General features: G+C 40.9%; 2 protein-coding genes across 3 annotated transcripts in view; one reads left to right on the forward strand and one right to left on the reverse strand.

The window, feature by feature from the left end:
* Positions 1-1539, reverse strand: part of RPTOR (regulatory associated protein of MTOR complex 1) — a 92560-nt gene extending 91021 nt beyond the window's left edge. For both annotated transcript variants that reach the window (XM_053453070.1, XM_053453069.1), the window contains exon 1: positions 1306-1539. In XM_053453070.1, the coding sequence (XP_053309045.1) occupies positions 1306-1458 (153 nt within the window). In that variant the 5' untranslated portion in view covers positions 1459-1539. The remainder of the gene's footprint in view (positions 1-1305) is intronic.
* A 16137-nt stretch (positions 1540-17676) lies between these two features.
* On the forward strand, positions 17677-23933 carry NPTX1 (neuronal pentraxin 1). The gene is made up of 5 exons (XM_053453420.1): positions 17677-18244; positions 18864-19071; positions 20066-20310; positions 20402-20581; positions 21124-23933. The coding sequence occupies exons 1-5, from the start codon at positions 17798-17800 to the stop codon at positions 21343-21345; spliced, it is 1302 nt and encodes a 433-aa protein (XP_053309395.1). The 5' UTR covers positions 17677-17797; the 3' UTR covers positions 21346-23933.
* Positions 23934-24345: the final 412 nt, after the last annotated feature.

Raw genomic sequence — 24345 nt, forward strand, 5'->3', positions numbered from 1 at the left:
GGTTTGCTGAGCAATAAATCAACGGCACGAGTGGAACTTTTTTAATACATCACTTTAACGACATTACAATTCCAGGCTTCCACGTCCATCGAGTTTCTGCCAAGATGCAAAAACACAATATTTTGTCGCTCGACTGCCGCTTTTTCACATTTTTGAGAACAATAAGGCTTTATTAAAAACAATGTCTGAGCCAATACTCTTTCACCCCATGCCCAAGGAAAACAGCTTATAAAAGCATCATTTAATACCAGCTGCTGACCGGGCTCCACAGGACCCCACACTGCGTGTCCAAGTTCTTAGGAGAACCCACCAGTAAATTCGAAAGGAAGGTAACGTCAATATGAAACCACAACGGTAGATACGGGGGATAGCCTCCCAGTAGAAGTGGTAAAGTTGAATGCAGCCAGGGGATTTAAACATGCATGGGATGGGTATATGGCTCCTGAAGACAAGGGCTGGTTAAGATTTGAGTCTTTACAGCAGGAAAAAGCCGGCGCACTAGATGGGGCAGAATGGAACTGATCCGCTGACAAATATAACAGGTCTATGGAACACATCTCAAAAGAGACAGCAACGGCGGAGATTCCGCAATACGGCGCTCATAGAAGTGAAGCCCAAATTCTTAAACTGAAGACATCGCTTTTATTAGATCAAAAAATAAAATACAATAAAAGACGGGAGCAGATAGCGATCGCCAGAGAACGGCCCGACGCATTTCGTCCAAAAGGACTTAATCATCAGAAATCAACCTGTCAGGTGTATGGAGAACAACATACATGTGCAGCAGGGATATGTCACGTCTACGTAATACCGCGTACCAGGCAACGGCGTGAACCCCGGCACACGGGGAGCAGGAATCATTCACATCACTCATACATCGCTCTGTAACTCGCACTCCTTAACACAGCATGGACTCCATCAAGAAGCTTTTGTGGCAAGTACTAGAAATGACAGATGGGGGGGGCTGTGACAGAGGGGCAGAATCCCTCATCTGCCCCATGTGCCCTTCCTCATGCACAGAATGCGGTGCTCCCTCCAGCCAATCATCTCATCCCCAGGCTGTGGCCTGACTCCTCCCACCATACCGACCAGTCCAGCTGTGGGCAGCCATCTGTATGGGTAAAACCCACCATGTGCTGCTTCACCTTCCACTGTGCTCACCATGCGCCCCGCCTCCCACGTCCCATATGTTACCCTCCTGCCCCCCCTCCAATGTCACAGGGGCAAACTGCGCCTCCATTACACTAAAGAGTACCCATGCCACCCAGCCCACCCGCGGCACTGCCCAGATCCCGCTTTCCCTACCCGGTCCTTCATTCTCCAGCTCTGTGCCAGCGATTTGCAGCCCTCGATCTTCTCGCAGTGCCTCTTCTTCATGAAGGCGGCCGGCATGTTCCAGTCGCTCAGCTCGGTCTCCTCGTCCTCGGCCAGCACCATGGCCGGGCTCGGTAGCTCCATTCCGTGGACTGGGCCACTCTCTCTAAACTGGGAAACCGACAAAGTAAAGCTGTTCAGCGCAGCGGCACGGGCGGCGCCATATTGACAGGATCCACCATGCAATGCGGCTGCGGCGGCCGGCTAGGGACAAAACACTGAGCTGCAGGGCCAATGCAAACCGAAGGGGACTTCGGTTACCATGGAAATATGACATTACTGACCCACACAGACTTCTGTATGTCTAACATGAGGCTTATAGTGCAAGAAGATATGTGAAGCGCTATAATAAGATAATTTATAATAATTATTGCCTTATGCATATGTAATTTATAAACATATATGTGATATATATAGACATATAATATATGTATATTTATAAATTGCATATTTATAAGGTAGTCATAATGATACAATCTTATTATTATTATTATTGTGCTTAACACACATATATTTATATATATATATATAAAACCGATACATAGAAGATGGAAGGTTGTTTGTATAAATTTGATTTTCAAAACAAATTTACTTATCCATCTAAAGGATATACACCAAGACAAATTATTATACATTATTACACATTATTATTATTATACATTATGCATTGTATCCAATAAAGCAATCTATTTAGGTACACATATTTGTATAAGGTATTTTATCCCAATGGACGATGTGTTGGAGCCTTGCAGTCCCCAATCGCACCCATAGGCATTGTGCGACCCTAGTATTTGTTGAGGGAGTCCTAGGGGTAGCAGCCCTGAACCTAATAGGCCAGCCTTGAACCTTTTGTACCTGTATTGTAGAACAGTCAAGCATAAAACCTGCTTTTTATTATTCTATCTCATATACTCAAATACTTTTATATAGTCTGCGATAGAATAAACTAAATGTATAACACTAGGAGTGACTCACAACTTGTAGATTAGGAAGGAAGGTCATTGGGAAGGTGTGCATTTCTACACAAGTTCATGAATACAGATTGAATAAGAATACAAATATTCAGACCTTTTACTAAAGATCATTTGAAAGGTCAGTCTTTGTTGTGTTTCCCACTGGGTCCATGTCTAAACTGAGGCCAATATTATCCGTGTTACAATTACCAAAACACTTTCTAAAGTGTTTTAGCATTCCCTATATATATATATCTATCTATATCTATATATATATATATATATATATATATATATATATGTTTATTCTGGGGCAACCATCTTGGAAAGCAATGGATTACACAATATATATTATATATATATATATATATATACAGGGGCGTAACTAGACCCCTCAGGGCCCGGGTGCGAGAATCTGTTAAGGGCCCCCCACCCCCCCAAAAAAACATGATTTTTACCCAACAATTTTTTTTCAACAAATTCAATTTACATATTGAATCATTTCTGTAAAAAAATCAAAGAAAAAGGGGCGCATGTTCAAAGGGCATAATCAAAGAAAAAGGGGCGCATGTACATAGGGCCCTTTTTGTACATGCGCCCCTTTTTCTTTGAATACATAAATAATCTTTCCACCAAAACAGCCTGACTGTGGCATTTTTGCCACCAAAACAGCCCGCCTGTGGCATCTTTGCCACCAAAACACCCCGCCTGTGGCATCTTTGGCCCCATAACAGCCCGCCTGTGGCATCTTTGGCCCCATAACAGCCCTCCTGTGGCATCTTTGCCACCATAACAGCCCTCCTGTGGCATCTTTGGCCCCATAACAGCCCGCCTGTGGCATCTTTGGCCCCATAACAGCCCGCCTGTGGCATCTTTGCCACCATAACAGCCCGCCTGTGGCATCTTTGCCACCATAACAGCCCGCCTGTGGCATCTTTGGCCCCATAACAGCCCGCCTGTGGCATCTTTGCCACCATAACAGCCCTCCTGTGGCATCTTTGGCCCCAAAACAGCCCTCCTGTGGCATCTTTGGCCCCAAAACAGCACTCCTGTGGCATCTTTGGCCCCAAAACAGCCCGCCTGTGGCATCTTTGCCACCAAAACAGCCCGCCTGTGGCATCTTTGCCACCAAAACAGCCTGCCTGTGGCATCTTTGGCCCCATAACAGCCCGCCTGTGTGATCTTTGGCCCCATAACAGCCCGCCTGTGGCATCTTTGCCACCATAACAGCCCTCCTGTGGCATTTTTGGCCCCAAAACAGCCCTCCTGTGGCATCTTTCCACCAAAACAGCCTGACTGTGGTATCTTTGCCCCCCCCTTACACATCCATGCTATCTCTCACACACACACACTCATATATTAATTCACAAATATTTACTCACTAATTCACAGATAATCCATTCAATCATTCAGATATTCATACATTGATACTCATTAATTCCCTCATTCAGATACTCATTTACATATACTCATTCACAAACATTCATTCACTCACTCCTTCACAGATATTCATTAATTCTCTCACTCAATCTCAAATACTCCTTCATGCAGCCTCCCCTTACCTGAACAACCGAAGATGTAAAAAGTATGTGCCGCTCGGCGTTCGCAGACCAACTTGTTCAGTGTATAGGGGGAAGCAGATGCGCAGCAGGGTCATGTGACGTACGCCACGTACGTCACGTGACTGTTGGATTCCTGCGTCCCCCGGCATCCTCGTCTGCCAGTAAGTAGCGGCCCCCCGCGGAATTAATCGTGGGGGTTGCCCGGGCCCCCTAGAGTGGCGGGCCCGGTAGCAGCTGCTGCAGGGTTAAGGGGCAAGTGCCCCTTTTGCCCTGAGTTATAGACGGCCGTAGAGGCCGCATAGGCCCAGTCAGTCCGGTCCTGACTGGGCCTATGCGGCCTCTACGGCCGTCTATAACTCATAGACCTTGGGGCCCCTTGCCGCCGGGGCCCGATTTCGGGCGGCCCCTTGGCTTGGGCCCCCCTGCCACCGGGGCCCGGTCGCAGTCGCGACCCCTGCGACCCCGGTAGTTCCGCCACTGTATATATATATATATATATGTGTGTTTATTCTGGGGCAACCATCTTGGAAAGCAATGGATTATACAATATATATTATATATATATATATATATATATATATATATATATATATATATGTGTGTTTATTCTGGGGCAATCATCTTGGAAACCAATGGATTACACAATATATATATATATATATATATATATATATATATATATATATATATGTGTGTGTTTATTCTGGGGCAATCATCTTGGAAACCAATGGATTACACAATATATATTATATATATATATATATATATATATATATATATATATATGTGTGTTTATTCTGGGGCAACCATCTTGGAAAGCAATGGATTATACAATATTAGGTTGGCCGGCAAAATTAAAATTACGAATATTCCAAAATATGTCCCTAAGGAAGTGAATGAGTCCCAACACATAATCTCTTCTAGCTAATTCCCAACTCAATCTGTATATGATAACAAAATCCTCTAATCTCAAGATGTCACTTTCTGTAATCTTTACAGCCCTTCTAAGAAAAAGTACAACAGCGAATTATACTTAGCGACTGTCATAGATAAAGAGTTATGCAAGGGAGGACCCGGTCAAAAGAGCTTAGATACTGTTGGGTATCAGTGTATGCCGGCGTTCTACAGCCCTAAAAGCAACAATAGACACAAAAAGCCATGCTCAATTATGGAAGTAGATTTGAATGTATAATAAAGTAACACAAATGGCCCCCTATACAACCTCTTACCACAATCCCTAAAACATGTGTATACCGGAGCCCAGCAGCGGCCCCCATGTTTCTTTGCTGATGCTGTAATGTTTTCTTGTGCAGTTTATAGCTGGACATACATGGTCACATGCTGCAATAATGTAAGAGAGAAGCTTCCGTCCGAATGTCATTTATCCGCCGCTAGCCTTAGCGTGCCAGGGTCAATTTTTCACCCCCCCCCCAGTATTCCGCAGCACTATAATGCCACAATAATGTGTATGAAAGGAACAACCTACATTTATACATACATATATATAGATAAATAAATAATAGTCACAATAAAGTCTTTGTAAAGCTGCAACCTCTGATCAGTCCATCTAAAAGACAACTGTCCCTCTTTGGCCATTTGAAAGTCTTCTCATCAAAGTAAATGCAGAATGCGGTACATCCGAAAATTATACACCCAAATCTAACATTATCAGCAGTTAGCCGCATGCTGGATTTCTGCTCATATCGGACGAACACAGAATAATAAAAGCGTATAAAAGAACAGATTTAACAGTGTTATGGGATCAATCCTTGCTTTAGTCAGCAAGTTAAGCGTGAGATCATGTCAGCCAAGCAAGGTCTCAAGACAATAGGTTCATCTTTTAGCAAAACAAGTTATGTTGGTCTGGAGGAAAATGGACAGCATTGCCAAGGGCAAAGATATAAATATGTTAATTGTGAAAAGGAAAATGCTGCTGCCGCCTGCACCTGATTCCTAACGATAGGGTAGACAAAGACTGTGTCTGAAGTGGAATGAAAATAATAATTTAGACCATACTGGTGAGAATGCAAATATTAATGCTTTAGCTCTACCTGTTAATGACCTCCAGTGATTAAATCTTTACATGGAGAAGGGAATGTGAATCAGACATGGTAATATCCCTGGGTATCTCAATTAGAGGTCCCTTGACTAAAAGGAGCTGTTGAGTACCCCCACAGTTGTGCCGCAATCGGTTACAAGCTGATAGAGTATGAACAGTGGACTTGCCCACAAAGGCTTAGCATCAGTCGTAGAAGAAGAGGGTCCCATGTATGATCATCTACATCTATGCCTGTAGGAGGTCTGCCAGTCTTCCCCATCTTGTGGAATAGAACATTACACTTGTACTGTCCCTTGGTACAGATCTACATTCCTCGCCTTCCTATGTCTTTCGGTAGATCATAGACATCTCCAATCTGCTGTCAAATTCTATGTTTCAATATTTCTATGCATATGCTGCAGAATTTGATGGCAGATAAGAGTGTTTCCCAACCGGTAGTGTGTTGAATGAAGTGCTAAACTGTCAGCAGGTCGGGACTGTCCATCGAGCACACCGGGCAAATGCCTGATCGGGTGCCGAAGCATGCAGCCGGCCAATGGAGATGCCGCGCATATCCAGCCGTCGACTGCACTTACGCCGTCAGGCGGCTGCTGGCCTTTAAGGGCTCAAAACCACCCCACCATGGGCAGTCTAGTCCTGGCTGTCAACCTTTTAAGGTGGTTGGAGACCAGCTGCCATCTAAATACAACACCTTAGGACATTGTTAACTTTGACGTAAACTTTTGTGCTTCAGGGTCTACGCTACCATAGAGGCAAATAGGCATTAAGTAAGGGTTTCTGCCACAAGGTCCTTTTCTAGTTTGGCAAAAGAGCATGAAGTAAGGTGTCACCTGGGAGCTGGGACTGGCTTGTGTATGCCAAATTCCCTGACTTATACTAAGTCTTGCCTTTGCAGATTCTACTGGCCAGAGGCTACCGGAGTCAGAGACAATTCTTCAGCATGGCCAGGCTTGTAAAACACAGCCAAGTAGATACATTTAATCCAGATATATAAAAGTCACACACTGTTAATATTTTATGCAAAGTTGCACCTATATAAAAAAGAAGTTTAGAAGAACGTTATATCATGCTGTGTTTAAATATTTAAAAAAAATGTCTTTGCCAAATGATCCATTTAGGGTTTCAGAGCCTGTGCGGTTAACTGGGACGTGTCACGGCTCCGAATCGTTTCATGAGTACTCTGAGGATTTCCACAAGCTACTTATGTTCTCTGTTCCTGGAAGGGAACTCCCTTGAATTCCTGTAACACGCATTGATTACCATTCATGTTTTTTGACAAACAGCAAGCAGAGGTCTCTCCAGCCATTCAGAATTCTTTGCAGGTGGCCAGGCATTGCAGATTGTCTAGGTTGACGTAGCACGAGGTTCTGACACATTCATTAGGAAGGGCGTTATGTTTCTTCACCACCCACCAATTTCAAGCAATTAAATTCAGGCTTTCATCAAACACATTTTCATTGTGATTTCCCATTAGGGCTCTCAAGCACTAAGTGATTTACTGGGGCATTTAGTGTGTTAGCAGGCATCCGTGGGACTAGCTATCTGATGGTTAAACCTATATAAATCAGACATTTCTTGGGTCAAATAGAAATTAGGGACAGGAGTCTCAATCAATGAACTGCCCTCTAAAAATGGTTATATTTGGTCACCCTAGCCTACCATCATACTTCGGAAACTTCTGAGTTTAACCCAGAGTCTCCAGGTAAATAGCCACACTTCCCCGAGTCTCCGGACCATTTTCTTCTTAATCCAGACAGGTGCAGCAGCTCACCACCCACATTTCGCGCAATCCCCGCCTATATTCCCCTGCTCCCTGCCCACTTCAGACTAAAGGCTGGATGCGGCTAACCACACCCTTATGTGAAGCCACTCCCCCGGAAGAGGGAGCGCTCCATGGAGCCTACTCCATGACTACTCCAAGCCTTGCTACAAGGTGCGCTATGAAGCTTAACCAATAAATAAATGAAATAAAGTGAGAAATGTTCAAAATCAAAACCCAAATTTATATTATTCTCAATGGTCTGCTACAAAACGCCAAATACGATTGATCTGCTTGATAAGTGGATCACACAGAATAAATTAAGATTGTGAGATTTTGATTTATTTTACTGTTCTCCATATCACCCCAGCTCTGGGGCATTTATTTAAGACAACCTGTCCCAGTTTAATTTAGTATCTCGACAAATCATTTCATAAATGTTATTCTTCACACTTCTCCTTTTAGGATTAGCACTTCTTACTTAATTTTGATTCTCTAGGATAGCTTTATGGACATCCCAGTCTTCCTTGACTTGTTTTGCTTTTACATGTTTCGTTGGATATTCCAGGTATCTACTCTCTGTAAAATAGGAATTTCTTGCATTACCCTTTAGTCTTGCACCCTCTTTCTTTAAATAACGCCCTCTAGGTCTGGACCCTGAGTTTTTATTAAAAATGGCGTTCTTCAACACATTTGTAAAGAAGCCGTTGTCATTTCTGGATCTCCTGTTTTCAGCACACAGAACATTATGAGTGTTAACCCCTGTAAGCGTCAAAGGATTATTATTATTAACAAGTATTACTAAGTGACGTTAGTTTGGTGTAAATTCCTCAATTTAACCCCTAGGCACTAGCACTCATTGTTAATCCCTTGCATGATAATACCCGCTGAACCCTTATAGGATCATCCGGGGGCAATCAACGGAATGTTGGCTAATCCCACGGGTGACAAACGGATCAAAGGAACAATGCATTACAGCTGTCACTAACATTTCTATGCTATTGCTCTGTGCCTCTTTTTTTTTCATTTATGCTACCAAAATACAACAGCATATTTTTGCGAAGCAATCCACAGAATACTGCATTTTTTAAACCGCAGATTGAATATTTAATGACCCTGCATCCCAGCATCAGCCTGGGTAATGCAATATTGATGGATGCAGAGCAGGCACAGGCAGGAGGCAGCTTTACAAAGCTTTCTAGATGGTTATGCAAGACGTAGATGAATTAATTATCCGCAGGGAAGAAATATGTGCCTCTACCCAGACTGGGGTCTGCGAGTGTAATGGAGAGGACCCCTTTTATTATCTAAAAGCCTCATCTGTTTGTTACAAAAACACACTTCGTGGGAGAAAGATATGAAGAGGGATATGTCAGGATAGTGAAGGCTGGAGAGTGAATAAAAATTATATTTACATGTAGGTTTCTGAATGGTTATTCATTTGCAGCACTGAGAAACATATGTTTTTTTTACACTGAATTGGCTGGTTTCCTGTTGGCTGGGGGAAGCTATTTTAATTCGCACTCTTCACTTCCTGGTGTGCGATAAGGTAAACTGTTGCTCAGAATGTAATTAAAAAAAGTGTTTGTGCTAAAAAGACACAAGCAATTTACAATATTTAATATATAAACTGTAGCGACATGGACATAATTTGCCACTGTATTCGTAAATGCTACAGAATGTTCTCTTTACAACAAAACAATATACAAATAAAAGCAGAATGTGTATATTTTTATTACAAACATGGCACATGGACAAGGACATATGAGCAAAAAGTCAAGTGGGGTAATTCAACAATGGAATATACCTTTATGTATATATACAACGATCAGCCATAACAATATGGCCACTGACAGGTGAAGGAAATAACACTGCTAATCTTGTTATCATGGCGCCTGTCAGTGGGGGGGGGGGGATATATTAGCCAAGAAGGGAAGGCTTCGTCTTCAAAGTTGATGTGTTAAAAGCGGGAAAAATGGCCAGCATAAGGATCTGAGCGACTTCGACATGGGCCAAATTATGATGGCTGGAGGACTGGGTCAGAGCATCTCCAAAACTGCAGCTCAAAAGAAGTCCAAAGAAGGAAAAGCGGTGAACCGGTGACAGGGTCATGGGCGGCCAAGGCTCATTGATGCACGTGGTGGGGGAAGTCTGGCCCGTGTGGTCAAATCCAACAGACGAGCTGCTGTAGCTCAAATTTTTGAAAAAGTTAATGCTGGTTCTGATAGAAAGGCGTCAGAACACACAGAGTGGCAGATCGGGTAAGCGTGCGGTGCTGGCGGCCAGTAGTCCACCGGCCATTTGCCCAGGGTGCCAGAAGGCACAGTGAACGTTTTTTGCGTAATGGTAAGAATAACAGTAATAGTTTTTTTTAGAATTACTAGGAAGCACAGAGTTTGGCACAGATATCACAACAAATAGATGAAATAACGGAACTAATGAATGGATGAATAAATGAATAAACAATTACTTTCGTAAAAATAACAAATGACTCACTGCCTTTTCATTTGTTTTTCGGTAAACGTTGTTGCTTCTTTATCTGTCCACAATCTAAAGCTCATCTTTTAACCCAATCAGTGCCTGGGGTAAAGGTTTTTATTAGGGGTTGCCAGAGAGAATCTTCCCGGTTGCAGTAGACCTACAACTCCAGTGATGGTGCCTTGCGTTGTAGGAGGAGCATATGTATAAATGGGTGGGGCACGATCAGAAAGTGGGTGTGGTTCGGTCCATAGATTATGCTAATATGGACATCTATTGCTGCAGATCGCAGGATGTGGGTGGGCAGACTGAAGTCAGTTGAGGACCACCTATATAGGTGGATGATGTTTCTAAATCTATAGTTCGTTACAAAAGTTTTCTAAGAAACATCATTAAACACTTTTTTTTTTCTTTTGTCAGCAAAAAAGGGAGGACAGAGTTACAGAACAGAAATATAAAAGGTTAGAGAGTGATGGAAAAATACCAGCGCAAGACTTGCCAGGATTAAAGAAAGTTTTATCATAGAAATATAATTTCCTGGTATATGAAACGCCATTCTTTTACAAATGAGGTGTCTCTAAAATGCTCCTTACTTATAGCCAAAAAGTAATAATTTCAAGATATGGGAAAGGGAGTGTTTGTTAGAATGAATGTGTGTGAGCATGAATGTGTGTGAGCATGAATGTGTATGTATAAGTGTTTGTGTGTTAGCATACATGTGTAAGCGTGTTTTATCATGGATATCTATGTGTAAGTATGTGTTAGTAATTACATGTGAGTGCGTGCTAGTGTAAATATGTGTGTATGTGTGGGAATGTGTGCGAGAATGTGTGACAGTTCAATGCGAGTTACAGGGGACGGGAGGCGCGATGGGCCACTTCACTTTACCTGCCCCCCCAGGCCAGAAGGTTCTAGCGTGCCCCTGATTACCACACTCTGCCTAGTTCAATGCGTTTGGAGGCATTGACACCGAAACTTGGGTCATGAGAACGTTAGCAAACAGCATCACCACCAAATGGAATGATTTTAAAACACACAATACTCATAAAATTGCATTTTCATGGGCAATAACCTTGAATAACATACCGGCAGATGGAAAGATTATAATTTTTATTTGACAGAAAAACCTTGAATATTTATGTGGATATACATTTTTATTTCTGTATCCCGAGTGTTATACGAGACGCAGTCACAAGAGATACGTTTTATTTTGCTCGGAGAGCAGGGGTAAATTCAATGGAAATGGGAAAATAAAGCGTGCACTTTGTCGTTTCCTCTCCTCTTCTGTGTCCTAAGAATAATTTTCCTCCATTCATCCCCCCATAAACTAGAGAGACCCCCAGAGTCGTCTACATCTAAGAGGTAACCATAGTCACAACCATGAATGGATGCGCATACACACAATAAATAAGAACTAACGCACACAATGTGTACCTTTCTAGATTTAACATCGCATGCATCATATTTTTTATGTATATTTGCTAAATCTGGCCAGTCGTAGGACATTAGCCAGTGGGTTTATCAACATAAACACGGCATCACCATCTCTGAAAGGTACTATACATTATTAATGCTAATCCTGGCAGTCTATTAAAACACAATCTGTTTGTTGTTTCCATAAAAATGACGATGCACTCTGACCAGCGAGCTTTGTTCATTCTAGAAAAGAGTCATAATGTCATATTTTCCTATCATCTCCCCCCAGGGACAGGATCATTCCTTTACTCGATTCGTCTCACTGGACTTTTATAGCTTTTAATGGTATTTATTCAGTGAGTTAGTGGTTAAGCTATTGGATTCACGGCCCAAGTGCCTCAGGACCCATTAGTCCACATATCCAGAGGTCTTTCGAGCTCCACCACCCCCCCCCAAGCTTGATAAGTTGGAGGAGTCATAAGATCTCTATCCCCGGTGATCAAGATCTTCATTTGTCTGTAAACGCATCAGATGATGGGTATCATGTCAACTACTTCTGCTACCCCCCCAAGTCACTAGTATAGAGCAGCCACAGACATGATAGTAGGCTTATCTGCCATCGCTTTGTTCATTATGGCGGAGTTGGCTGATCTGGTTGACTTGGCAGGTTCTTTATCTTCCCTTTTGAAACTTCCTGAAGCTACGTGCCAAGTTGAATATAGACACCCGTCTCCATTAGAGAAAGCTGGCCAAGGGTATAGGAGTATCCATGCTCTTCTGAAAGAATTTCGGCCCTTTTTTAAATCATGGTTGTGTACATGGAAGCCCATAGCTCAGATTATTTGTTATTTACACATTATGCCCCGCGGGGTGATCTGTTGGCTAATAAGAAACTTGTTATATAAATACATGTGTTTTTTCATGTGGCTTTCACTAATTGATGGATTGATATACAGGTGCTGCCAGACGTGCGAACATCTGGATCCTCTCCCTGTCTCCATTCCAGTTTTAATTAATTACTTCTGAGTGTTCGTGTGTTTTTTTTAAAACTATATTTCGTAGCGTATATCCACTTCTGGAACAGGGTTAGATAAATACAGCTTGTTAAATGATCAGAATCTGTAATTTGGTGAACAGCTGTAATCATTTTATGTTACTGGGGTTTTGGTGTCATGGTTTTGCGTTAATATGACCCCTAATTCTGGAAGTTAATTAAGAGCTATCTCTAATGTTTCTTTATTGAACATAATTAAACTTCACAGGCAATATGTCCCACAGTGCCACCTTTGCCCTCCACACAGCTTGCCTGTGCCACCTGTTCCCTCAAGCAGCATGTCAGTGCCCCCAAGCAGCTCCTCTGTCTCATATTTGTCCCAAAACAGCCTGCCCTGCCATATTTGTCCCTAAACAGCCTGCATGTGCCACCTTTTCCCCTAAATATCCTGCCTGTGCCACCTCTGCCCCCTTAAACAGACTATCTGTGCCACATCAGCCCCTAAAGAGTCTGCCTGTGTCACCTCTGCCCCTTAACAGTCTGCCTGTGCCACCTCTGTCCCCAACAGCCTGCTTGTGTCACCTCTGTGACCCAACAACGTATTTGTGAGCCCAGGAGAGGACACAAGAAGCATCAAGCAACTTAACACTGATTTTTAATCATGGTTGATTTCTAATTGGCTCTTGTTTTAGCTTAATAGATCCTTTCAGATCAGGTTATAGACGAGTAATCCGAAGAGTCGCAGAAAACATGCAGATATTATATTTTCAGTGGCAATTTATATATATATAAAGGGTTTTATATATGAGTAACCTATATCCTTTAGGTTTGACATTTAAATACTGATGTATGTAATTGTTAAAAAAAGACAGAGACAAAGTGAGTCATCCTCTTAGTGATCGTGAGTTCGAGTTCGCAAAGTTCTGCAAAGCTATCAATGCCAAGTCCATCCTATGTACATCTGCTTCAATTCAAAAGCCAGTTGGATTTGAAAGGGTCCCAGGTGCTACAAGATACAGTTATCTGACTTACTGTTAAGTCGTTCACTAACAAAGGTAATGGTTTTGTAGTTATCGACCTCGAGGTGCACTCAACTTTTTCCTTTAGTGAACAAACTTCTATATGAACACTGCTAGACATTATCAATGTCAAGAACCCTTTACTGCGTTTTTTTTCCAATGAGTGTAAGTGGCGCTTTTTTCTTTTAGAAGAGAAAAATATACAAAAATACAAAAGAAAATAAAAGACACAAAGTAAAGAAATGTTCATTGTTTTCTCCCCATATTCTAAATAGAAATGTAATCTTTACTGTTTGAGTCACTCAGGATTGATGGTTACAATGTCATTTAACGTCATATGTGTATCAAATATAATCATTTTTCATTTCATATATTAAATATATTTTATATTCATGTTTAATCAGCATTATCATTTAAATTCCCGTGTATATGAATGGCAATGCAGCCCCAGGTTTGGGATCTACTGGGGTATCTAATCCTGTTACCATGTTAGCTGAATCAGTGGTACCATAGAGCCTCATTAATGGTGTCCAAAGAGAGCTATAAATAGGTTAAAAGAAATGCAGTACCACTTTTTCCAGCTCTATAGTAATTAGTACATTGATATTAGGATTAAATACGGAGTGCTTTGACATGGTGGGGGGCTAAGCGATATATGACCTCATAGTGTGATGGAACCCCCAATAATCATACTTGAGATAGGTATATGTTGTATGTACATATCGGTTATTTCACCAGCACCCTGAAATCTGTATGTAGATGCCGGTTAGGTGTGTGCTGTACATATTTACATACACACATAACACACATACACAGAGACGTGGATCACAATGTGACCTCCGGCCTCCCCATTTTACTTGACATCTCTTAATCTCCAGACCCCATTTGATGATTGTCGGTAATAATCACATCATTTTTTTTATTCTTCAGAAAGCCTTTTTGCACAGCCCTCGATGGACAACAATCGAAACTCCCAAGGGCGTCCTAATTTAGCTCGTAAAGATAATGGTGCATTTCCAAGGTCACATTCAGCTGACAAAAGGGATTTCAACCAAATCCTTCAAGAACAATGACATTGTCTCTGACCCAGTCTGACTTAAATCCCAGTCTCCACAACGATCCGCTGGCTGCCAGCACACACATCCGGTACGCCAAAAACCTTTATCTATGAATGAGTTAATATTTCATTCAGAAGATGAGGAGATAGTCGTCTCGACTCCACCTTCCAGTCCCCCTGCGGACTGAGAAAACTGATACCTTCATTCTAGTGGAGGAAATCCAATATCCCCCATCCTCTGGAGATAGGTCCAGAGAACAGGATACTGAGATGCTTGATGGATCCTTCTCATACTGTGCAGAATGGGATGGGGATGGGAGTGGGGCAGGAGTGTGATGGGGTAAAAAAAGCATACAGGAGCCAAGACATATTATGCTTATGTGATGCCTATAGAAGCTTATTGTTTAACCAGAGAGACATAAAGAGACCAGTGAGCCATAAATATTAACATTGAGCTTGGAGGTCAAAGGGTTCTCAAAGCTTCGCCAAGTGATGGGTTTGCCCACACATCATTATATATGTGCTATAAACACATTCCTCGCTTTCTCTATGTAAGCAATTATGGAGTAGTTCCGGTCTATTAACAGGTGCTGCTGAAGGGTTAACTTAAAATGACTAAGTGTATCCTAAATGGAAATAGATCTTCTTGTTAGAACAGGGACATCTTGACCCATTATGTGCAACATTGAAGATGATAGCGTGTGTGTATGTGTGGGGTGTGCTGACAGCATTTTCAGCACCAAGGACAGCTCCTCTCCTTTCCATTGATTCATCCACCAGATAAGCTTCCCGGCTGGAGGAGGGTAGGCAGCTGCCTTTACGATCCCATGGAGATATCCACTTCCAGGGTCACAGACAATGCTGCTCCAGTATAGTGTGAGCTCTATCAGAGGCTGAATTAATGAGACCCTACAGAACATAGGTTCTGTAGGGTTCTTAGCGGATCAGTGACGAATCGAGAAACCCTCATTGAAGCCACTTTTAAACCCAGACTGCTTGAGACTGAATTATGATTTGACATAACAGACTTCCGCATCTTGGGTTAGAAAAGTGGTGTTATTTTGAGTATATATTTAATTTGGGATCAATGAGAGGTTGATCCATTACTCATGGTACTTACGCTCATTAAGGACCCCAACATCCAGACTCTCTTAAAAAACTAGCAAATGGAGTTCATGTACACATTTTCATTCAGGTACAACTTGTTAAAAGTGGTGCAGTCACCATGACAACCAAAAGAACGTTCCTGTAGAGCAGTGCTACACGAATAACTCATTATATTACATATTGCATCACAACATGAACAGCCTCTGTCTTTTTTTGATCCAAAAGGATATTATCCTAAAGTATGTGTTGACAAATAACATCATGTGTTGTCAAATGGATCACCTGCCACTGCTGTGAACTACAACTCCCATCATGATGGCTGGCTGAACTTGATAAGCTTTGTAGTCCACAGTAAATATGGCTGAAATAGCCAGTCTGCCATGTACTACCATGTAATAGAACCATCTCCTATTTGTATATTAATATGGACAAATATGTATTCACATTATCTGATCTGGATCTGTTTAACCCTCTAATTGCCACACTGGGATGCAGCCCATTGTGTCTGGCACTCATAAGGTTAAGCAGGAGATTTAAGGCTTCCATATTAATTTGATGCTCTTTCAGTGTTAATACAGTCAAATAAAACCACTACAATAAGAATGGCTCAGATACAAAATTATGGATCAAAAAGTATTTAATGTGTTTGATGCAAAAAATGTAGTAACTCAACTCAATGTACAAGGTGCATGGTTGGTGCATGGGTAGCAATGTGCTCTCTCTCTCTCTCTCTCTCTCTCTCTCTGAGGTGTATAGCCTTTCTGTCTACTTAGACATAATGCAAGCTAGTCTAGGATGATGTCTGTCTGCTTTATACTATTGGGTAGAATGGGCTTTAAATAAGGGTGATATTGTCAGATGTGTCTTCTAAAAGAGACAGAGAGAAAAGCAGAGAGGATAGATTGCCAGCTATATAGATAGATAGATAGATAGATAGATAGATAGATAGATAGATAGATAGATAATCTCTATTGATTCTACATAGATGATGTATGTTTTCTTTATAGGACTGTTCATAATTTTAAAGGTACAGAGGGGGCTTTAAATCATGGTGGGATTGTTAGATGGTCTGCTGAAGACAGGGGGGCAGAGAGGATAGATATCTATATAGACAGATAATAGAAAATTAGATAGGTGGATAGATAGATAGATAGATAGATAGATAGATAAGGAGCTCTCTCCTGATACCAATTAGACAATATCTGATTTCTTTATATGATTGCTCCTAATTTTAGAGGCATTGAGGAGGCTTTAAATCAGAATGTCAGATAGTGACTGAAGACAGACTCAAGGGTTTTCTTTAAGAAAGACTGAGGGAGGAGCTGAATGGATAGAAAGATTGATTGGATAGATAGATAGATAGATAGATAGATAGATAGATAGATAGATAGATTATTTTTATTGATATTGTACGTATTTTATAGTACTGTGAAATATCACCAACATTCACATTTGACTCCCTTTTCAGCTCAATGCACTCCTGCTTAAAGGGTTAACATCCTCCGATCAGTGTATGGTGCTGTAATAGTTCCAAATCTTTGCTTTCAATCTTTGCACCGTTATCATAAAAGTATATTCCCTATTGAACCCCCAATAATTCCATCATTGCAATAATTTTCTCATTGTCATCATATCACCGGTAATATGATTTGGTGATTTTAGCTTTAATATCACCCCTCCATTCTGGAGTTGAATTGGTGAACTGGAAACCATCCACAGTACGATCTCTTATTAAATACACGATTTTGCCTGCTGTGGAACAGAGAGAGAGCAGGCTGTTTCATCCCTGGACCTCCTTAATGCGATCACTCCTTTCTACAACACAATTAAAGAAGGATTCCTCCCAGGGTGAGGAGTGTCCCCCCCCTCCCCACTGTATATAAGGGGCTGCCTCTGCATCACTGCAAGCATTCAGTGGGCAGCTCTTGGTGCTGAACTACCAGATCCTGCGTGGAAATTACAGCCAGTGGTGCTGAAGGAAAGCAGGACACCAAGAAGGACTTTGTCGCCGACCAAGCCATGATTACTGGAGCTTGCTGGAAATGTTTGCTCCTCTCTTTCTTTTTCCTAAGAGGATCTGCGCAGAATTTTGCACAGACGAGGTTTATCTGCACCTCAGTGCCTGTAGACGTGGACATGTGCACTTCTTCAATGCAGAACAGTGGTCCCACGGAAGACTTGAAGACCACCATACTCCAGTTGCGAGAGACGGTTCTCCAGCAGAAAGAGACGATTATGAATCAAAAAGACACAATTAGGGAACTGACCGGCAAACTGTCCAGGTGTGAGGGTCACACTCATCTAGAGGTTCCTTCCAATGAACCAAAACTTGGAACCCCTGGCTCAAAGAAAAAAGAGACTTCCAAAAACACAATGGGAGATTTATCCAGGACCCCCACAGCTGAGACCCTCACCCAGCTTGGCCAAACTCTGCAATCATTAAAGACTAGGCTGGAGAACTTAGAGGTATGTCTGGACGCATGATTTTTATACTGGGTCTTAATACCTTATGATGATGTCATGTTTCATTAGATTTTTATTATTACTAATTATTATGATTATTTATTATATTTATATATTATAATATAATATTTGTGAAGCTAATCCCAATATTACATTCTACTATGAAATCATAAAATATTAGTGATTACTATTATTATTGTTAATATTATTACTAGTCTTGTCAGTATTATGTATGATTGCTTTTTCTAAGCTAAACTCTAGATAAAATGTTTTTTGCCTGAAGCTGTAAGCCCATTATTGCTTTCTACTATGAACTCATAAACTATTATTATTATTATTATTATTATTATTATACAGTGGAAAACAGTGTTTATTGTTTAAACTATAAAGGATCATTGGACACATGGTATTAGTTAAATGGAATGAATTAGACACGTGTTTGCCCTTGAAATCCCATGTCGGGGACTTGGAGAGAGCTCTCCCTGTAATAGGTTTCTTGGCTCATTTCAAGGAGTTATCTAAGACAATAAGCTCTTAATTCGTTTACTTTAGAAAGCACCATGTTAGTGATGTTTGTGACAATCCACTTATCCCCCCTCCCTGGGTGTCTTGCCCCTTGTAGATGTACAGCAGAGGTAATTCATCCACCCAAGCCAGCAGTCTCAAAGACTTGCTGCAAAGCAAGATAGATGACTTGGAGAAGCAAGTTCTGTCCAGAGTGAACACCTTGGAAGAAGGGAAGGTAAACCTTAAGAATGAAACCGAACAGAGAGGCAAGATTGAGAGCACACTCACTTCCCTCCATCAGAGAATTACAGACTTGGAAAAAGGTAAATGGCAGAGAGAAACATTACAGTCATCGCCTCCTGCTGAAAACTATAACTCACATCATCCTCAGCATTCCTGGGTCTATATTCCCCACTATCTCTTGTGTATCTCATGTTAACCCTGTGCAGATAGAAAGTTCAAATTAATCGAAACCCATGTTATCAAATTGTGGAGCTTGTGTGATTTTTAAAATAATAATATAGATGCTATAGATAATATAGTTTGGTAATTTTCAAGGGCATGCATTTGATATTCAGAATTCATCATGTTCTAATATTTAAATCCATGACACAATGAATGAATGAATGCATATTGTATATTTAAAGATACATGCTTATGTATATATAATAAGGCATGATTAGGTCGTAGTATATTAAGGTATAATGCAGATGTTCAATGCATATTTTATGTTTTCTGTATAAGCCTAAGAGGGCTTCCTATTGTTAATTTGCTACCACTGCAGATATGACTCAATTAATCACTCCAATGGAAGGAATAATACACCTAGATCCTTATAACCTGGCCAAAGGTTCCTGTATGGAGCTGACTAACAGCTCTGCAGTGCAGGTGACTTGAGGCGATGGTAGCTCCCCCAGTACCTTCCTCAGCTCAGACCTCAGTTTGCGTTTGAAAGGGGTCCATCCAAGCTGCTGCCTTAGTATGCCAGCTGAATATTGATCAGTGTTTGCAATTTGTTTTACAGGGTTGTAAAGGAGAACAAGTTCTCCCAGCATTTCCATTCTGACATGGATTAAATGTGATTTTGATGGGGCTGCAGTAGGAGCGCCCCCTAGTGGCTGTCAGTGGGCACACAGTTTAGTTAAGGAGATGGCAAATGGATAGAAGTAGAGATATTCTATTCTTGGATTCTGTTAAAGTCATCATAGTGTTAATTTTTATTAATACAAAACGTAGTATAATGTAGAGGATTGCCCCCCTAAGAAAACAGGAATGGGGGAGTAATTCATTTCCATTTTTATCTTTCCTTCTATTCAGGTCAAAAAGAGAACAGACCGGCTGATAAATTCCAGCTCACCTTCCCCCTGAGGACCAACTACATGTATGCCAAGGTTAAGAAAAGCCTGCCTGAGATGTATGCCTTCACGGTGTGCATGTGGCTGAAATCCAACGCCTCACCAGGTGTGGGCACCCCATTCTCATACGCAGTCCCAGGCCAGGCCAACGAGCTGGTGCTGATTGAGTGGGGCAATAACCCAATGGAAATTCTCATCAATGACAAGGTAATCACTCAACTCAAACCCTTCCTTGATGTCATACCTGTATCTCCTCTTTGTGTGTGCTTGCCTTCTTATACTTATTACTATTCCACAGGTTGCCAAGTTGCCCTTTGTCATCAATGATGGGAAGTGGCATCATATATGCATTTCGTGGACAACCAGGGATGGTGTTTGGGAAGCTTACCAGGACGGAATGCTGAGAGGCAACGGTGAAAATCTAGCTCCGTATCATCCAATTAAGCATCAGGGTGTCCTGGTGCTGGGCCAAGAACAGGTAACAGAGGACCACAATGTATATACAAACATTCTGCCATGAATGATCCAGAGCATTTACTATTTTGAGGATCCTTTTGGATCAGATGACCATAAACGCTCCGGCTTCTAATAAGTCATGAAGTTATGTGTCATTTATTTAAGCAGTGAAATGCTTATGTTTGTTAAATAGTCTTAAATGGACATTTAACTTTCCAAGATATTTTCTGACTACAGAAGGTCCTTTAGAGGTTTTCCAATCCCCCCTTCCACTGTAGGCTTAGTAAGAGATTACATGCATGAGACACAGAGACCTCACAGGCAATGAGACCTGGGGTTTGACATAAGATTAGCTAAAACTATTGGGATTAGGCTACTGCAGATTTATTAATTAATAAATATTAATATTAAATCCAATATAAATATCGGATAGTCATTAATGGCACAATTCATTTTTCCTTGAGATCTTATATTAAGGTTTGTATGGCTGGCTGCTCACCGTAGAGGACATATTCAGATTTTGTTGATATGGGACTGACTTATTTTGTTTTACTTTTACCCAAGGATACACTTGGAGGCGGATTTGATGCCACACAAGCTTTTGTTGGGGAACTGGCGCATTTCAACATTTGGGACCGGAAGCTGACGGTCGGAGAGGTCTATAACCTAGCGACTTGCAGGAACAAGGCTCTAACCGGTAACGTCATTAGCTGGGCAGAGAGCAACATAGAGATCTTTGGTGGAGCCACCAAATGGACATTCGATGCATGTCGTCAGATCAACTGACAGGGATTGGATTTCATTTTTTTTCTTTCATTTTTATTCAAGACGTCATTAGTCTCATTCTGCACCCTGCCTTCCCGATGAAGGTTCATCAAGAACAAGGTTGTCTAATTTTTTACTCTGCAAAAACAAAAACAAAAAAATAAAAATCAAAAAACGTCACAAAAAAAAGAAGCAAAAAATATATAAAAAAAAGACTATTCAGCTAAGCCACTTCTTTTATCATAAAGAATCCACCTCTCATGTCTTACATTTGGCATGAGAGTTTTCAGGGTTAATTGGAAAGGCACAAGGGCATTTAAAGGAGAGCAGGGAATCAGTAAAGATGATTTTTTTTTAGGGAGAGATTTCACTTTTTTTGTATTGATGGAGATGTTTCTGAGGTTTGATTTTCGTATTGCCAACTTAGTTTAACCTCTTAGCTGCTGGGGGAGAGGGGGTCTACCAGGCTTTCACAAGCACTGGATTACAAGTGCCTCCAGCAGGGATGGGGTTAATCCTGAGTGCCTTGAGCTGATGCAAATACTGAGCACATTTCGTCTTCATTTTGCATACCTTTAGATGACTCTTTATCTTCTCGCATACAATAAATCTGTTATGCTGTTTGTTAGAGGCACTTTCTGTCTTTTTGCCAGCTCTGTTTATTTATTTAGTTATTTTTTTCCTTCCGGCTGTCTGTGAATGATGTCATCAAGAACAACTTTTTTTATGCGTGAGCCTCACAGATTCTGGGGTCTTGTGAGGTTTCTTAGATATCTCCAGCAGATGCTTCAAGCATGGCAGACAATTCACAGTGTCCTTCTTCAGGATGGAGGACTCGGGCACGGTAGCAAATATTTTTGTGATTCTAGGTGTTTTTTTTGGTTTTTTTTTTTAATTCTATATAGTTTATTTATTTTAGTGTAAATAATTTCTTTGTAGCTTATGAAAATGTTGCCACATCTGCATGATAGAAAAGCCTTGATACTTTTTATCATAATTCATTTTCAGAAATAAAATAATGGTCCCCTTTGCATTTAATTTAAATAATACTGTCCAAAATGATATATTTAATTTGATTATATTTATATATATGTGTGTATGTATATATATATATATATATATATCCCAGCCCAGTATTGTTGTAATATTAAGAATATTAGTTTGTCAAAATGCAATTTTATGCTTATTTATATAAAAAAACACAAATACAAAATATTTCAACTTTTTTGCATTCTACGAGCTAATACAAGGTGGCTATTATCTTTTTAAGGTTTTTGTATTAGTCGACTTGCACTATTGCCATAGTTTCTATAAAACCTATCCAAATTCAATAGTTGCGCTAGGTTGTTGGCACCCACCATAATTTATTGGAACCCCCTTAACTTGTAAGCCTTTAACGTTCCGTAGGAAGCTGCAGCTTGGCAGCGGACGGGGAGCTGTCCCTTCAGCACCACACTCTACGTTCAAAGTAGCCATGGACAATCCTTAAACGATGTCAAAATCTATTTCTCCTTCTTCTTATCCCTCTTGCACTGGATTCAATACGCCTCTCTCAGGTAAATGCCATTTCTGATGGATGCTGTTATTAGAAAAATAGTAACATTTATGCCTAACTACTGTGTAAAGCCCCCAGCAGACATATTTAAAGTTTTAATGCCATCGCTGAAGGGGGTGACATCATAATCATTACCTCTGGTGAGCAGTTGCTTTAAGAACCCAAAAGCCTTTTCCACCCTTTTGATACCTTGAGTGTTCTGTATCAGCATTGTAGAAGGAAATTTATTAAATATGATGTTATTTTGTAATACAATTAAGAAATATACATTTTAAAGCGGGCTACCCTCCCTCAAATGATTGCAAAAAAAATAAATAATAATAATAAATAGAAAAAAATTAAGAAATATAGAAAAAAATCACTTATTTTCACAGTAAAAATGATTTTTTTTGTATAAATATGGTTTATTTGGTCTCTAATGAGATGGACTGCAGTGATCAACCAAAGGCCTGGTGAACATTTGAAATGGGGGAATTTTTTTGACCTGGAAGATCCAGAGAGCTGAAAGGACGGAAGTTGACCACAAGCAGAGGCTATGCGGTAGGCTTTCGATTCCACAGATCTTTGATCTCAATCATTTTTCGAGGCTATTTTCGCATTTAAATATTTAAATGTACTGTTCCATCGCTGTCCTATAAAACAAAAAACAGGACAGGTAGCCTGAAGGATATCCAAGCACAGCATGGTTGATGGCTCCAGTTCGTCAACCCAACAAGTGGTCAATTGGATGTTGCTCTGGTGAACTTATATTGCTATCAGCTGCAGAACAACAATACCACCATTTGCTTACCAAAGCTGTAAATGCCCCCCCCTATCATCTTGCTGCCCTTGCTCCCCCCCCCCTCTCTGGATTTTATGCTGGTAACCCTTTGTGTGCCAATGGCATCCTACAAGAAATCACCAGTAGGTGCTCAAGGGGTCAGAAAGCACAGATTAACAACCTATATTTAGTCTTTTCTTGTTTCACATTGTTATTCATGCTTTCTTTGTTGGTTTTACTGCTGAAATTAATTGTTGACTTTATTTTTACACAATAAAAAAAGAGAACGAGCAAGCCGGTGTGTTTTATCTCCTTTGAACATATTTGCAATTTATGTTGACGGAGCAGATTCTGGGTAATATCGAGGGTATCCAGGGTGATTTATTAAGCCGGACCGTCATGTGGATTAATGTTTAATTTGTTCAGGAACATGAAAAACACAGCCTGGGTTGTTAGTACTGTTATAGGTCTCATGGATGTATGATCTGGAACAGAGAACATGTTTTGTCCTCCATGTGCTATGGACTACAATTCCCATGATGCTCAGTGTGAATGAAGTCCCGCTTCATGACAGCTGCCGATCCACAAGCAGGACACATACATACACAGAACACAAAATGTTCTTTGGCAGGTGATGATAACTAGAGCCTTGAGAAAGAACGCTGAAAACTTGAAGATTTTATTTGGGATCTTCCAAGAAAACACT

This window comes from Spea bombifrons, chromosome 13 (genome assembly GCF_027358695.1).
Source record: "Spea bombifrons isolate aSpeBom1 chromosome 13, aSpeBom1.2.pri, whole genome shotgun sequence".
NCBI classification, from domain to species: Eukaryota; Metazoa; Chordata; class Amphibia; order Anura; family Pelobatidae; genus Spea; species Spea bombifrons.